General features: G+C 42.6%; 1 protein-coding gene across 2 annotated transcripts in view; it reads left to right on the plus strand.

Moving 5' to 3' along the window:
* Positions 1–16,740, plus strand: part of PLXNB2 (plexin B2) — a 164,755-nt gene that overhangs the window by 119,934 nt on the left and 28,081 nt on the right. For both annotated transcript variants that reach the window (XM_033161665.1, XM_033161666.1), the window contains exons 16-22: positions 3,875–4,011; positions 6,450–6,620; positions 7,032–7,167; positions 7,928–8,140; positions 9,014–9,190; positions 10,588–10,724; positions 12,091–12,191. In XM_033161665.1, coding sequence (XP_033017556.1) covers positions 3,875–4,011; positions 6,450–6,620; positions 7,032–7,167; positions 7,928–8,140; positions 9,014–9,190; positions 10,588–10,724; positions 12,091–12,191 — 1,072 coding nt within the window. The remainder of the gene's footprint in view (positions 1–3,874; positions 4,012–6,449; positions 6,621–7,031; positions 7,168–7,927; positions 8,141–9,013; positions 9,191–10,587; positions 10,725–12,090; positions 12,192–16,740) is intronic.

Here is a 16,740-nt window from a genome sequence, read left to right on the forward strand (position 1 = left end):
AAAACAAAACAATAACCCCCCTCCCACAAGCACATTTAAAAGGCCATAGGATGTTAATAGGATGTTAATCAGCCAAAGATTATAGAGAAACATTTCTGCCTGGCGCCTAAAGATATGTAATGAAGGTGCCCTCCCCTGTTTTTTCTTGCTTGGGTCAACTTGTAATCCATATGATCCTTATAGTTTATAGGATCGGAATTGACATCTGGGGGGAATTTCCGAAAGGTGGTGCTTTGTCCTGGATCTTTCGGGTTTTCCTAAAAAGCTCAACAATTATGGGGGTGTCTTGGTTTTTACTTTTTGAAATATGGCAACGCTAGTGCTGCTCCCATCCCTTCCTTCCTTCCCAGACCTCAAAACTGCATACTTGAGGAGTTATCCGATGTTATCCTCACCCCACCCCTGTGAGGAGGTAGTTTGACTGAAAGCGAGTAGGACTGATCTAAGGTCTCTTGGTGAGCATCATGATGACGTCAGGGTTTGAATCTGGTTTCCCTTGTGCCAATTCAGTTCTTTACCCCCAAGATGTATTGCTGGTTGTAAGCTATTGATAAGGGCTTACAGAGACATTGGTAGACACCTTTCCCTTGCATTTGCGTTAAGGATGTTGTTTGTGGTTCCGTGGTATTGCATTCCAGTTTTCCGCAAGTTTTTATTATGTAAAGCTTGTGTCTCCTGCAAGAGCATCTAAAACATCTCCCAAAAGTTACACATTTCTACATACATAGACTATCTTTACCCCTAAACCAATACAGTATTGTGGGATGCCTGGTGTTGACATTTTTGTAAAAGTGAGCAAGGATTTTAATCTTATGCAGCTGTCTGCCTCTTCTTAAATTAGGTGCTCTGAATTCTGAAGGCTGCATACATAATTCCATTTCCACATGAAAAGACTTTGACAGTTCTTAAACACTGAGACATTAAGGCTGCCCTGGAGCTTACTTCTAAGTAAACATACACAGGATTGTGGTGCGCATGGTATTCCAGCTATTAAATAAAAGTTTTGATAAATTTGGTGAATAAAAGGCATGAAGGAACTGACAACAGAAGATAGGGTTGTGGGCAAGGCTGAAGTTAGTTCCAATTATTCAAAATATATTGCAAATTTGGGAAAGGGGTATATAAAACAACAACAGAAGAGGAATAAGTTTTGAATTAATTGATTGAAGTTGATTAAACTGGCTTGTGAAAGTGTAAACCAGATAAAGTGAGATGGCATTATGCTTAATTGCATCGTATTTTCAGAGGATGAGCTATAGAACCAATTAATACTCTGCTAAGATACATTGCAAAATATGGGAGATGTTAATTTTACTAAAGGCTTTTGCACTTCTAAAAAACCGTTGGTGTGATTTGGCCTTTGCAATGTGATTTGGCCAGCGCCATCTTAAGCATATCCGGTGCTGTGGTGCAAAGCTCCTTCCCCCCCTCCCGTTTCCCAGAGTTGTCAACCTTTTTTTAGGGAGGACAGCTCTGCTGGCAGGGCTGGAGGAAGCGGGCAGTGGCTGGAGGGCGGCTCCTCCGGTGGGGAAGAGGCGGAGGCTGGACGCGGCGCCTCCCAGCTTAGCTGGTTGCTTCGTGCCACGGTGGCCACGACAGACAGAGGCTCCGGGTGCGGTGCTGCTTCGGTGCAGGCGGCATGGTGAGGGTGGCGAGCTGATGCCGGGAGGCGCCGTGTCCAGCCTCCGCCTCTTCCCTGGTGCCCTCCAGAACTTGCCACCCTGTACCACTAGCCTCTATGAGTAAGACACCCCTGGATTTGGCCTTTGTGATTTGGCCCTGTGCAATCAGGCACAAGGTACATTTAGGTTACAATTTTTAAGCCTTGATAGTAGGTGAGCTTGCAGCAAATTTTGGGTGGTCCCAGAACCATAGAACGGTACATTTTCACAGCATTGCTAAGCCCCTTGTTAAATCAGGTCTCCTACACAACATGTCATCGAGTTGGATGCGGACTGCCACCTATTTAATGTTGCCAGCCACTTCCAACTTCCCACATTTGCAGTGCCAGGCAGGAAGTTTATCAAGCTTGTGCTGGGCTATATTTGACTCAAGACTATCACAAGTTTTGCAGACCTTCTTTAAGTGATACTTTCCAAATTAGCCACCTTCACACAGATAATAGGAGGGGAGAATTGCCTTCTGTGCAAATATCAAAACCGGTTGCTTTCACATTTCCCAAACAATTACCGCCCAGTCAGCCTGAAAGATTCTAGAGCAGATCATTAAGCAAACGGTCTGTGAGCACCTAGAAAGGAACGCTGTGATCACTAAAAGTCAGCATGGGTTTCTGAAAAATAAGTCATGTCAGACCAATCTGATCTCATTTTTTGACAGAATTACAAGCCTGGTAGATGAAGGGAATGCTGTGGATGTAGCCTATCTTGATTTCAGCAAGGCCTTTGACTAGGTGCCCCATGATATTCTTGTAAAGAAGCTGGTAAAATCCGGGCTAGACAATGCTACCATTCAGTGGATTTGTAACTGACTGACTGACCGAACCCAAAGGGTCTCATGAATGACTTCTCTTCATCCTGGAGAGAAGTGACTAGTGGGGTGCCACAGGGTTCTGTCTTGGGCCCAGTCTTATTCAACATCTTTATCAATGACTTGGATGATGGGTTTGAGGGCACCCTGATCAAGTTTGCAGATGACACCAAATTGGGAGGGGTGGCTAATACCCCAGAGGACAGGATCACACTTCAAAATGACCTTAACAGATTAGAGAACTGGGCCAAAGCAAACAAGATGAATTTTAACAGGGAAAAATGTAAAATACTACACTTGGGCAAAAAAAATGAAAGGCACAAATACAGGATGGGTGACACCTGGCTTGAGAGCAGTACATCTGAAAAGGATCTAGGAGTCTTGGTAGACCATAAACTTGACATGAGTCAACAGTGTGATGCAGCAGCTAAAAAAGCCAATGCAATTCTGGGCTGCATCAATAGGAGTATAGCATCTAGATCAAAGGAAGTAATAGTACCATTGTATTCCGCTCTGGTCAGACCTCACCTGGAATACTGTGTCCAGTTCTGGGCACCACAGTTCAAGAAGGATACTGACAAGCTGGAACGTGTCCAGAGGAGGGCAACCAAAATGGTCAAAGGCCTGGAAACAATGCCTTATGAGGAACGGCTTAGGGAGCTGGGTATGTTTAGCCTGGAGAAGAGAAGGTTAAGGGGTGATATGATAGCCATGTTCAAATATATAAAAGGATGTCATATAGAGGAGGGAGAAAGGTTGTTTGCTGCTGCTCCAGAGAAGTGGACACGGAGCAATGGATTCAAACTACAAGAAAAAAGATTCCACCTAAACATTAGGAAGAACTTCCTGACAGTGAGAGCTATTAGGCAGTGGAATTTGCTACAAAGGAGTGTGGTGGAGTCTCCTTCTTTGGAGGTCTTTAAGCAGAGGCTTGACAGCCATCTGTCAGGAATGCTTTGATGGTGTTTCCTGCTTGGCAGGGGGTTGGACTGAATGGCCCTTGTGGTCTCTTCCAACTCTATGATTCTATGATTCTACATTGCCTCACAACGCTGCAGGCCTTGCTTTGTTGCTCCTGTCATTGATAACAGTTATATTCCAGGAAAGTGTGAGGAAGAAGCACCGAAACCATGACTGAAAACAGTAAGCCCAAAATGAAATCCTCAAAAAATGAACAGGCAGCTAATCCATTATGTTGTAGCTTAGGCCTTGAAATCAATAGCAGCTTAGAGTAGTGTAAGCTTTAAATAGAAGTCGGTTCATAATCTCTTTCATTTCTTCTTCCCTGGTCCATTTTTTCCCCTCATGGTAGTATTTCCAAACCTAGAAAAGTGCCTTTGTGAGAGTAAAAACTGAATTTAACCAGTTCTTTACTTCTTCATGACAGGATCCTGAACCTACAGGAATAAGTCCTCAAGTTGGTACCAAAGCTGGAGGGACATTGTTAACTATCAGTGGCACAAACCTGGACACTGGCTCTATTCAAGATGTTCAAGTTTACCTCGATAATGTACCCTGTCGTGTGTAAGTATAAGGACTTATAAAGCTGCCTTTCCTCTCTTAGTGTGGTCATGCCATCTGTATTGTGGATTTCTAACCTCCGTCAGTAGAACTTTCAGCCAACTTAACGTCCTTCTGAATTACCCTAGCCCCACCTAAATTGTTTTCCCCATGGACTGTTTTCCGCAGATCCTGATGACGCATTGGAAACTTAACATTTTCTCTCTCTTTATCTAAATCTAGTGTGAGTTCACACTGATTTTGTCCACAGTATATGACTTTAGAATCAAGCAGCCACTTACCGGTAGATGAACAGCTCTCAGAAGATCAATCCTCAGAGGGGTCATTCTCACATTATCTTCCTTTCCCATGAATATATTTTAGTAGGGGCACACTCAGCTAAGGTTCATAACTCATACTTGATTCGCCATGTGGGTATTGTTCCACAAAACATTACTAACGATTCTTAGAGTGATAATATCCTGGACAACGTACATATGAAGAAACCCAAACATTGCAGGAATATTCAGCTGTCCCATATGGGAATCAAACCTGCAACCTTGGTGTTATCAGCACCACACTCTAACCAACTGAGCTAAAAGCTGCCACAGTGTTGTGATTTCGGTCTTAAAGGTAAAGGTAAAGGGACCCCTGACCGTTAGGTCCAGTCGCGGATGACACTGGGGTTGTGGCGCTCATCTCGCTTTATTGGCCGAGGGAGCCGGCGTACAGCTTCCGGGTCATGTGGCCCCATGACTAAGCCACTTCTGGCGAACTAGAGCAGCACACGGAAATGCCATTTACCTTTCCGTCGGAGCAGTACCTATTTATCTACTTGCACTTGGACGTGCTTTTGAACTGCTAGGTTGGCAGGAGCCAGGGACTGAGCAATGGGAGCTCACCCCATTGCGGGGATTCGAACTGCTGACCTAGGCTCTGTGGTTTAACCCACAGCACCACCCGCACCAGCTATTATTCATCACCAAACTTTCAAGAAGACCTGAGCAGCATACATTAGATTATTCCTTTTTATGTAGCGTGGATTGTGACCCTTCTTGAAAAGGGGTCATACAGTATGGCATGGTCTGAACCATCAATGACTAGTACACGGTTAGCACAGTAAAATGTGAAGCGCAATTGTTGTGTTTAGGTTCTCTGTATGACTTCTAATGCAGTATTATTGTTGCATTGCCATTAGAGTGCCAAATAGCATTTCAGGAAGCATGTTAACAGATGCAGACAAGTCAGCACCTAACACTGAAAACATGTACCAGATTGCAGTGCTGTGAGCAACAGAGCTAGGAAAGTGCTTTTAAATTGTGAAGATCACCTTAAATGTTACAGTCAAAAGACAAGGGAAATGGGTAATTTGTACAGAAGCTGCATATAGTGTTGTTTGCAAGTGTCGTGTTCATTCTGTTACTCTGATGACTTAAATAGGGCTTTACTATTGCACTTTCCTTATGTTTGTTTCAGCTGTGGAGGTCAGGGTTGTCTACAATTGACATTAAATTATTGGAGAGAAATAAAACTAATTGAGCCATAAAGAAGTATATAGAAGAGTGAAAGCAGGACTTCCTTTGCTTTTTGCACTTACTTGGTAAAATACGTCAGCACTCAGAAAGGACCACCAGGTCCCCTTGGCTAGAGATCTCACTTAAAATAGGCAAGCTTCCATAGCATTTTGTTTTAGAACCTTAAAGTGAGGGCAGTCCTCAAACATCTGAATGGGACATTAGGGAAAGATGAAAGTCATACGAAGCATTAGGTCGAAACAGTCCAAAGCTAACTTCCACAAATTTGTGCTTATCTGGGCAGGGACACTCCAATATTGTTGAATGTCTGTGTGCTGGCAGCAGAACCCGCAGCCCACATGTTGAGGGTCTTTGGAAGAAGACAGGCTTGAAGCACCACTCTGGCAGCTCAACCTATCTCATGATGGGTTGGGCTGTTAACTCATGCACCAGGCCCCTTAAGGAGATTCCCCCATGGGTTCGTTTGGGGAGAGACCAACCCTGACTCTGGTCTCTTCCCAGTGCCCCAGCCGCTTGTGACATTGAAAATAAAACAAAAGTACTACCCTGAGCAAAGCTATCTAAAGGAGGGGCTTGGCTGGGCCATAAGCCCAGAGACAATTAATCATGGTCACATCACTCCTTTGCTCTCTTGACGTCCCCCTTCTCCCGCTTCCCAAATACCCAGCACAAAGGGGTACTTGCATTGGATGTTAGCGAACTTTGTTTCTCAGGTGTTCATGCTTATTCACATTCACTGTTTCTCTTATGTGGCCTTTATATTGAATGGAACCCCATTTTTATATTCTAAATGTAAGACTAAATAATGCTGGTATTCTCTGTCTAACTTGAGGAAATGAAGACATCATTTTCCTGTGGGCTGGGGTTCGGGAGGTTGTAGAAGTCAGTCTTGATGTGATTTTTCTCTCTCCTTTTTTCTTAATTTAGTATCGAATTTGGGCAAGAAATAGTTTGCGTTACTGGACCAAATAGCAAGGAAGGGCCTGTTCCTGTAACAGTATGGCATGGAAGCAATGAAAGAAGGATAGAAAATGAACCGTTTACCTACAGTGAAAACCCTACAGTTAGCAAGATCACACCTGAAGTCAGCATTTGCAGGTAATGAAATATTTCTTTTGTAAGAAAAAGTGTTCAGCCTTAATGAGCTGAAATTATAAGGTTTCCCCCTCTCCGCTTTCAATGTAGTTATTAGATAACAACTCTCCTGGGTCTAAGCAATCACAATAAATGTAGCATAATTGTATATTTCTTCTAAAACAGAAGTCATCACCTTCAAGAAAGGCAGAGCTCTCTTCCATTTAAGAATAATGTGTCAGATTAATAAAATGTTCACGACTTACTACTCCACTTGAAACAGATTAAGGGTTACAGTCAACTTAATCCTACTCCAGGATAGACCCGTTAATGAACCCATTTGAAATGTCTTTTAAGTTCACTGAGTCTACTCTGAGTAGACATTAGAAGGAGAAAAATGGGATACATGATTTTATTTGTGCTTTTATATTTTAGCGGAGGCCGAAATATTACTGTCGTTGGAGCTGGTTTTGATATTATCCAGAATTTCTCTGTGAAAGTTATATTTAAGCCTTTTGTTGAGAGATCATCAAGGAAGAGGAGGAGGAGGCAGACAGAGGAGGTACAAAAGGTAACCATCGTTGTTTCTTTGTACAGAAATACAGCCTGGGCAGTATTTTACTCATTTATTAAATTTCTATACCACCCTTCATCCAAAGATCACAGGCTCATTCTCATGTTGCTGCCCTCCAAGCCTCTCGTGGAAGAGACACAGGGTCCGAGTCGGTTCATACTGAAACCGTACCTAATCCAAAAACCCTTGAAATTTCCCGTTAGTTTTAGTGGATTCAGTAGCTGGTCAAGAACTTTAGGATTTAATTAATAGGTTTTGAGTGGCATAATTGGAAGAGGGTGAGTCTGTGGGGGACAAATTGCCATGCCCACGCCTTGCAGGGCTCACACCAATCAGGGAGGAAGCTAGGGAAAATGTTTATGTGGTGCTCTTGCAGATTTCCCCTCCATTTCCCTCCTATTAATTCCTATAAGAAGGAAATTTGTTGTGCCTGCTCCAAGGCTGGAAATGTGTTAAAGGAACCAAGGGGATTTTGGATCTTTGTGCTGATCATCCACCCTAAAACAATTCATATGAAGTAGTGCATGCTTTTTACCAATTGGATAGACACAGAGATGAATTACCAGTGCTGCAGTAGCAAAAATACCAACTTTCAAAAAAAAAGACTAAAGTATATGAGATTGCAAGAGAGAGGTGACAGCTTGCACATTGAATTTGTTTGCATACGTGTGAGACAAAGGGAGGCAAGGATAAAGAAAAATTGTAACAATTTACCTACCAGTGATCACCAATACTGTTTGTTTGTTTGTTTGTTTAGTTTGAAGGAAAAACCATCTCAAAGATCAATGACACCACTCTAGTCTTCTTATCACCACCAGTGCTGGAGGACCCAGAAAATTACAGAATTACTGTGGTTCTCCAAATGGATGGTCATCAGGTGGGGAAAGACTTTCAGTATGTTGCTGATCCAACCTTTGAAAACTTCACTGATGGTGTCAAAAAACAAGTCAATAAACTTATTCATGCAAAGGTAAGTGTGTCAGGAAAATGACCTCCCTCAGTGTGCTTTGCCATTTCATATTTGCATTTGGCGCTTTCTTTCCTAATTGTGTTTACCGTAACCCGATGCAAACGGTTGACTGGAATAATTCCAAACACTGTTTTCAAAGACTAGTATTGTCTGAATGTGGGGAGCATACATTCCCTTTTTGTGCTATTTAGGGGTGGGGGAGACCTGTCTTTGCCTGCTGACATAGGCCTCTAAAGCAGTGTTTTTCAACCTTTTTTGGGCAAAGGCACACTTGTTTCATGAAAAAAATCACGAGGCACACCACCATTAGAAAATGTTAAAAAATTTAACTCTGTGCCTATATTGACTATATATAAAGTAATTCTCTTGAATAGGAATCAAATAAACAAATTTTTCCCACGGCACACCAGGCAACATCTCGCGGCACACTAGTGTGCCGCGGAACAGTGGTTGAAAAACACTGCTCTAAAGGTTTCCTGTCAGTGGGGTTTCCTCTTGCTGAAATCAAGAATTGAGTCCTTATCAGCACTTTCTCCTGACATTCTTTGACCTTATTTATACCTCCTGTTGCCACCAGGGGATGATATTGGATATTGTAAATCTAGGCTGGCACTCTTGTTGCCCTGCAGGAACAGCTTCCATGAACAAGACTTAATAGATTTGCCTCAGAACGTCAGCTACCCTGAGGGTATTTCCTCTTCCACACACATATCAAATCCAGCTGTTTGGTTTTAAGATGGAACTGTGCGAAACATGAATGTATTAATCATGAAAACTTCTATCCTTTTCCTTCCCCCTCCTGCCCTCCGCTCCCAGACACCAGGAAGCGAGCCGATAGCTAAGATGGCTTAGTGTTTCTGTGTTTCTGTCTAGGGCAGTAATCTCAACAAAGCTATGACGATGGAAGAGGCGCGAGCATTTGTGGGAGAGGAGCCCTGCATCATCAAAACCCTGACGGAGAATGATTTGTACTGTGAGCCACCTGAAGTGCAGCCCCCACCCAAGAGAAGGCAGAAGAGAGATACGGTTAATAACCTGCCAGAATTCAGCGTAGGTCACATTTATCTGTCTTTTTAACAACACATATGTGGTGTGCAGCACAGAGGGCATCTTGTTTTGAAGTGGCAATAATAAAGAGCCTTCTTTTACGCATGATTTGTACTTCCAAAGAGCACGGGCAGAAGAAAACCATTCTCATGTTTGCCACTCCTTACTCAGAAACAGAATGTGTGACAAGTGTTAGCTTTCTTTTGGTAGGGCCTGGACTGTATTGGTACTGGAATGTGGAAAAATGCCAGCTCCCTCGGCCTGAAAGCTAGATGAGCGCAGCAGCCCCATAGTTGCCTTACCTTTTACTCCTGGTGTACAGGAGTGACCAGATCCCCTTGCTATTGTCTTTTAGATGTCTAGTCAACATACATTTGGTTGTTTTTTAAACGTTTGGATTGATCTAATAATTTTGTTGCTGGTTTTGTGTTTGATTTTTGATTGTGTATTTAGTGTTTAAGTCTGGGTTAAGTTTTGCAACTTTATAGAGTTGAAAGCTTTGTAGGCAGCAGTCAGATGTAGATAGGGTTAGAACTAAGTGAAGGACTACCACCTCCTAACTAAACCTGCACACCCACCTGAGGCCTTGCTCCGCTTTCTGAGGTCCAGTTGGCTGCCACGCAGGAGCAGGCCCTCTTAAAGGCAGTCGGCCACTTACAGAACCCCCTTCCCTAGAGAGGTCCAGCTAGCTTCCTCTTTTGGGGGAGAGTAGAAAGACACTCTTTTATTATTTCCATGCTTTTAATCTTTCCTATGTTTATAATCTCCTACTATAGTTTTGTCTTATTTTATTTTGACCTCTTATCATTCTCTCTCCCCTTGCTGCCGTTTTCATCAACGTTATGCTCCTGGTTTTGGTTGTATTGGTGTGACTGTTATTTTATTTCTGCGTTATAATTTAGAAGCCACTTTGGGTGTCCCTTTAAGCCTGAAAGGTGGGGTAGAAATTTCTAATTAAACCTGATATTTTATGCTGGGCAATCCCTTCACTGTGGTTTGTGTTTGTGCTGCTATCCTTACCCGCTGGCCTGCCTTCATCCTCTCCCATTTTGATTATTTTGAATTGTTAGCATATAGCAAGGATAAATTAGTTAGGCTGCAAACCTCACCCCATTTACCTGGGGGTAAACGCCCCATTGTATTCAGTAGAACTTACTTCTGAGTAGAGGTGGTTAGGATAATGCTGTAAGCAAGTTAACTTGGCACTCATAATACTGTTTAAGGTTGGACTTTATCTGTCCTACGTTTGAATATATTATACACTTTGGATATATCTGAGAACGTAAGTGCAGTTGTTCCGGGTGGGGGACACAAAGGGGGCATAGATCTAAAACATCATGATGCATAATAAAAACCATGCTGCCTGATTATTAACTTACAAAGTGCACTTATTTATCTAGGTGAAATTTGGCTTCAAAGAATGGATCCTAGGAAGAGTTGAGTATACCCAAGTGAGTGACATACCACTAGGCTTGATCCTGCCATTGGTATTAATTCCCATGGTGGCTATTATCATCATCTCAATCTTCTGCTACAGGTAAGATGTGGTTATCAGTCGTCAGATATTATTGAAATGCCGGAGGCAAAAGCTGGTGGTGAAGGGAAATGGGTCTGCAGAGAAATATGCAGAAAATTATTTGTGATGATTCACACATGCGGTTCTTTGTGAAATAGAATATCACATTGCTTCAGGGCTTTTTTTTTTCAACCATCACTGATGCTAATCATCCTATGTCTTGGAGCTGTACATATGTGCAATCAAAGATATATTTTAAGCAGAATGTGGGGAAGATGGATGTGGCTAGCATTTCTTTCTGCCGGTTTTAGAAGGTTTCTAAATATTAAAGTGCTTGGCTTACCATGCATTTTCTGTACATTTCATGGTGGAGGTGGGTATGTATGGTATATCTTTAGTCAAAGCAAAGGCAGATGATTCTTTCTAAGATGGTATTAAAAAACAACAAAGGGTCATTATATCTGTCTTCAGAGAACAACTTCGTGGAAGAAAATGGGTGACTTTGGAATGCAAAATACAGGTGTATTTTTGTAGGAAAGGCTTAGGGTGTTTAGGTTCCTACCACCTGTATTCAGGAATCGTTCCTGGAGGCGGGAAATCTATGCTGAACTTGCGGTCTGAGATATTTATAATGTATATTTTTGCAAGGAGAGGCGTCGTTTTATATCTGAGTTATCTTACGAAAGACCAGAAAAATGAGTGGAGGTAATCAAATCTGTTTCGATTGCAGAAAACCAGAATATGAGTCACACAACTGAAAACTCCACAGGTTCTGTGTTTCTGTGCAGTGTCTGAACACATTTGCACCCTACAGGATACTCCCAAGTGTTTCTTGTTCACAACAAGTCCCTCACACTCAAAATTGTGTGTTTCCCTTCTGAATGAATACGTGTTAGAAAAACATATTGGGGGGGCGGGGGAATCTGAGTGCTTGTTACGGCAATGAGATTTAAATTGAGACTTGCACATGACTAATGTTGAAAGGCTGCAACTAACCTGAGCATTAAGAATGTTATTGATAAAGCACAAAGCCATTAGTCCAAGTTCATAAACAACTGTGGAATAGGCCAGCAGCCATTATTACTCAACTTCATTCAACAGTTAATAGTTTTCTTTTGAATAAAATCCATTCTTTGAGGTAAATTTTTAAACAATCCTGGTTGCAGTAAAATCAATAAAGCCTTGTTAATTTTGTTCCAGCTTAAATTCCAGCCTATTGTTTTGTTTTCTTTTCCGCCCACCCCTCTGCCTTCCCAGTTTTAAAAGATCAGGAAGAAAAAGACTGAGCTTCAGAAGATCCCTCTGGCCTTTTGCATGGCTGTGTTGCAAAATGATTTATTTTTACAGCCTGTAACTTTTCTGTACTCTCTGTTTCTATTCCTTATAGACGGCAAAGCGAACAAGCAGAACGAGAATACGAAAAAATTAAATCACAACTTGAAGGCTTGGAGGAAAGTGTCAGAGACCGGTGCAAAAAGGAATTTACAGGTATGACTTATACCTAATTTCTTGTGGGGCCTCTGGAGAAATCACAAGATGTGTCGAAATGCTACCACTGTCTGTCTTAAACTGCCTTCTGAGGATATGCAGGAGGCGCAGCCGTTCTAGATTACAGCCTGTTGACATGCACATTGCATAGTCATGTGGCAATTAAATGCAAAGGCCGTCAAAAAGAGAATGCACACAAAAGGAACCGGCAGGGTTTGTTTTTTTAATGTAAAAGGAAAAGAAGTACCTGGAACTAAATGGGCAACAGGGAGAAATAGTCAGGCCTCTTTCGCCCTGAAGATGTTCCTACGATTACGCAGTTTGCGGCACCAGTGTGGAGTGGGGGGGGCAGGTGAAGGAGCAATATGCTGAAACGGGGTACAAATGGCCGCAGCATTTTATTGGCTACTGCTCACAGCATTTGCCTAGGCGTTAGGCAAGGTTCCAGTCCTCAGGCAGTCTATAACTACTGAACTGGCACAACCACGCTAACACACAAGAAAAACATTGTTGGGAGTAATAGGAATCTTGGGCTCGCCACTTCACAAACTGATACCATGGTCCCGTCCTCTAATTTGGGGGTGCGGCAGATGTGCCAGCTGTCAAACTGGGATGGGGCCTTGAATTGTCACCCTTATACCAGTGGGGAGCAAGGGAGTCCATCTCTTCTTACTCCTGCGGGAGGCCTCCAATTGCCCTCAGCGAAAAGTTGTGCCAGAAATACGGACCAATGTAGTTAAGCCATAGACTTAACAAGATTGCTGCGAGGAAGACAGAAATCCTGCATTGCTCAGATAAGGCACACAGATATGAGTAAAATGCCTTCTGGTGTCAGTGTGGTGTAGTGGTTAAGAGTGGTAGACTCGTAATCTGGTGAACCGGGTTCGCTTCCCTGCTCCTCCACATGCAGCTGTTGGGTGACCTTGGGCTAGTGACACTTCTCTGAAGTCTCTCGGCCCCACTCACCTCACAGAGTGTTTGTTGTGGGGGAGGAAGGGAAAGGAGAATGTTAGCCACTTTGAGACTCCTTCAGGTAGTGATAAAGTGGGATATCAAATCCGAACTCTTCTTCTTCTTCATTCCAATCCCATCAACTGGTGGCTAACAGCAGCCTAGTTTTTGTACTTTGTTTTTTCCTTCTCCCTCCTCTCACCCCTTCTTTGTATAACAATTTACCAGATGTCAAACTTTTGAGACATTTTGGTTAGTCCCAGTAAAGGTATTTTCCAGCTGTGGATTTTGGAGGGGTTTCCCCCCCCCCTTATGGACCAGTACAGCTAACACTGCTTTGCATCATCTGCCAGCTTCTGTCTAGTTTTTGGCCTGCTCCCTGCCCTAAAAATTGATCCTGTTTCTCCAGCTCTGTCCTTTTCCTTCAGTTCTGACTGTTTCACCAGACTGAGTTTGCTCAGACATTGACTTGTAGCTTGTTGAGGACTTCTGCACGCCAAAAAGTACCAGTGACAGTCTGCTCTCTGACCATAGGGAATGTTTACAAAACAAAGAAAACAGTGGTAAATGAAAAATATTGCTGAGACAACAAGTTGATTGACTCTGAGTACTGGTCAGTCAAGAAACCAGAAGCCCTCTGTTTTGTGGCTTTGTAAGGTGACAAAGCGATTCATTCTCTCCTGTGTCAAAACTTAAAAGCTCTTTGATCAACCTGATGTGTTGTCAGTGATAACGGATTAACTATTTAGCCTCCTACCTTCCTGCCAATAGCCTACTTGTACTTGCATATTGATCTTTACACCTTCATGCACTGTTCTATCTGCCATTTATATTTTAAAATGATAAAAGGAGAAACTTCAGACTTGACTGGAATAGCAGCTATGTTCCCAACCCCAAATAAACAGACTGGCCTCTGATCTGTTCTCTCAGTTGCTCTATTAGGGACAGATTTTTTTAATGAATTTCAAGCTTTGGAATCTGACTGTTTTTCCCATCTGCTTCCCTTAACGAACATTTCTTACAGATGCAATTTGACTCACATGCTACAGTTCTTAGAAGATAGGACCTTGGTTTAAAAAATCATACCAGCTGCACAAAAATCCACTGTTCGTTCTTAGACCTTCTTCATATTGAAAGAAAAACAAGAGCTTTTCATTGCCCTCTCATTTCCGAGCATTATGCATTCCTGCCATATCTTCATACGTGAACAGTTTTGGGTGAAACCATCTTTTGTAATCTTGCCAAACTCCTTAACATTGCTGTTCATGCTAAGATAACTTTCATCTTCTCTTTTTAACTTCTGCTCAGTCTTGGACAGTAAAAATCCCATGAAGCAGTTTACCTCGGTATGCACGATATTCCTGTGTGCGCACAGCAACAAATTCATTGAATGCTGACCCACGAATTCCCGATAAAATATGTTTTGTGGTTATAAATTGTCAGTGTTCTGTTTCTTTACATATCCTTGTGCTCGGTTCTCCGATATTCATGTTGTAGCATGCAACGTAGTTTGCAATAAAAATGAAATTGTAACAGCCCTGGAATGAATTTTCAGCCTGCTAGAAATTCCACAGTTTAAAATGATGCATTAGTTAAAAACAACACAGAACAGCCTGCAGGAATAGCTTTGTGAAAGTGCAGTGTTTTTATATCCACTGAGGGAACCTATGAAGGAAGGTTTGTCCTGTGCCCTTACTGCCATCAACTCTGTAAAGTTGGGGGCCACATTTCCTTCTGGGCAACCTTCTGAGAGCCACATGGCAGTGATGGATGGGGCCAGAGGCAAAACGGGTAGAGCAACAAACACAAATGTTATCTTTGTACAGTGGGCTAGAGTCTACACATTCTGTCAAACTCCTCTCTGCCCTCCATCCTCACACACGAGAGGCATAATCCGAGTGCAAGGACACATTCTAACCGAGCAACAACCCAATGAGAGATGAGGCCTCGCTTGAAGGGCGACATTGGGCCCACAGGCATGAGGTTCCCTCATGCCTGCTGCATAGAATAGGATGCAGAACACGGCTTTTTTCCATAGATCTAATGACATAAGCTCCTTAAGATACGCAGGGCCCAAGACCATTTGGATCTTCAATAGTCATCACAAATGATTTGAACCGGGCTCTGAAGCAGTCAGTCAGTCTAAGTGAGTTGAGATATTAGTTATGTTCTTCCTGTGACTTTCCCCCATAAAGAGGCAATCTGTGGATTCTGCATTAGTTGCGGCTTCCAAACCAACTTAAAAAGTAAAGCTCCCTGTAGCGATCACATTGGAGGTTGCTAAATTCCTCAGAGCCAAATCCCTCAAAGCAAGCTTTCTCTGAGGTGAACAGAAGCAACTCAACCAATTCATTTCCACTCATCCCAGTTCCCAGCATGCTGTCACACTCTAGCTCGAGGTGGAAATAAGAGACAGGGTGATGCTCTACAGATAGTGGGAAGCTTGATTTTTAGTGGCTGGGGGGGGGGGTCACTGCTGCAATGAGACATATACATGGGGGGCAAGATCTCCTGACAGAAGATGGTTTCACATCCACTGGTTGTACTGAGCAAATTTCCCTTCTGGAAACAGTTCAGCTTTGCTGTGTACTGGGCTTCATTCCTCTCCTCCACTTTCCAAAGCATGATTTGGGATGAGGAAGATGTGGTGCTCCTCTTGTGTCCAGAGGGGGAAGCATTTCCTTTAGGCCTTGAGGTTTAGGTTTGAGGTAACAGGGCAGGGACAGAGCATGAAAAACTGAACTAGTCCCCATGCCTTGCTCTCATAGTAATTGCCTTCTGAAATAAGCATACAAACTTGACAGGTCCTTTGGTGGTAGATGATTAATAATAATAATAATAATAATAATAATAATAATAATAATAATAATTTTTGCTATTTATACCCCACCCATCTGGGTGGGTGGCTTCCAACACAAATAGAAACATAATAAAACATCAGGCATTAAAAACTTCCTGATACAGCGCTGCCTTCATATGTCTTCTAAAAGTTGTGTGGTTCTTTATCTCCTTGACATCTGGTGGGAGGGCGTTCCACAGGGAGGGCACGACTGCCAAGGAGGTCCTTTGCCTGGTTCCCTGTAGCTTCACTTCTCGCAGTGAGGGAACTACCAGAAGGCCCTCAGTGTCCAGCCTGAACATTGGGCCAGTGAGGTCTAATGGATATAGAGTTTAACATAGGTTCAAGGGCCTGGCAACATGGCAGTCTCTTCGTCTCAGTAGGTTTTGTATGGGAGACTACAGCAATCCATATTATACTTTGAAATGTACATAGGATAAGTATCATACAGCATTCTTATGCTGTCCCAATTAACAGGACCATTGGCTCCAGATAGTTTATATCTCAAACTAGAATGCAAAATGCATTTACTCTCCAGTAAATAAAGTAATTTTCTCACCACTGTGTTCTAAATTGAAACTCCTGTCAAGATTATTTCTCCATGCAACTAATTCTGTTAAGCGAGCTTCCACTGGGAAAACAAGTTTTACTGTAAGGTGCAAATCTTGCTAAATGAGACCGAAATGGAAATGGAAAGTTGAAAGTGTGCTTCAGTTAAAAAATCAGGGTATTGATGTTTCCCCCTTCAAAGTAGCAGAG

This window comes from Lacerta agilis, chromosome 10 (assembly GCF_009819535.1).
Source record: "Lacerta agilis isolate rLacAgi1 chromosome 10, rLacAgi1.pri, whole genome shotgun sequence".
Taxonomy (NCBI): Eukaryota; Metazoa; Chordata; class Lepidosauria; order Squamata; family Lacertidae; genus Lacerta; species Lacerta agilis.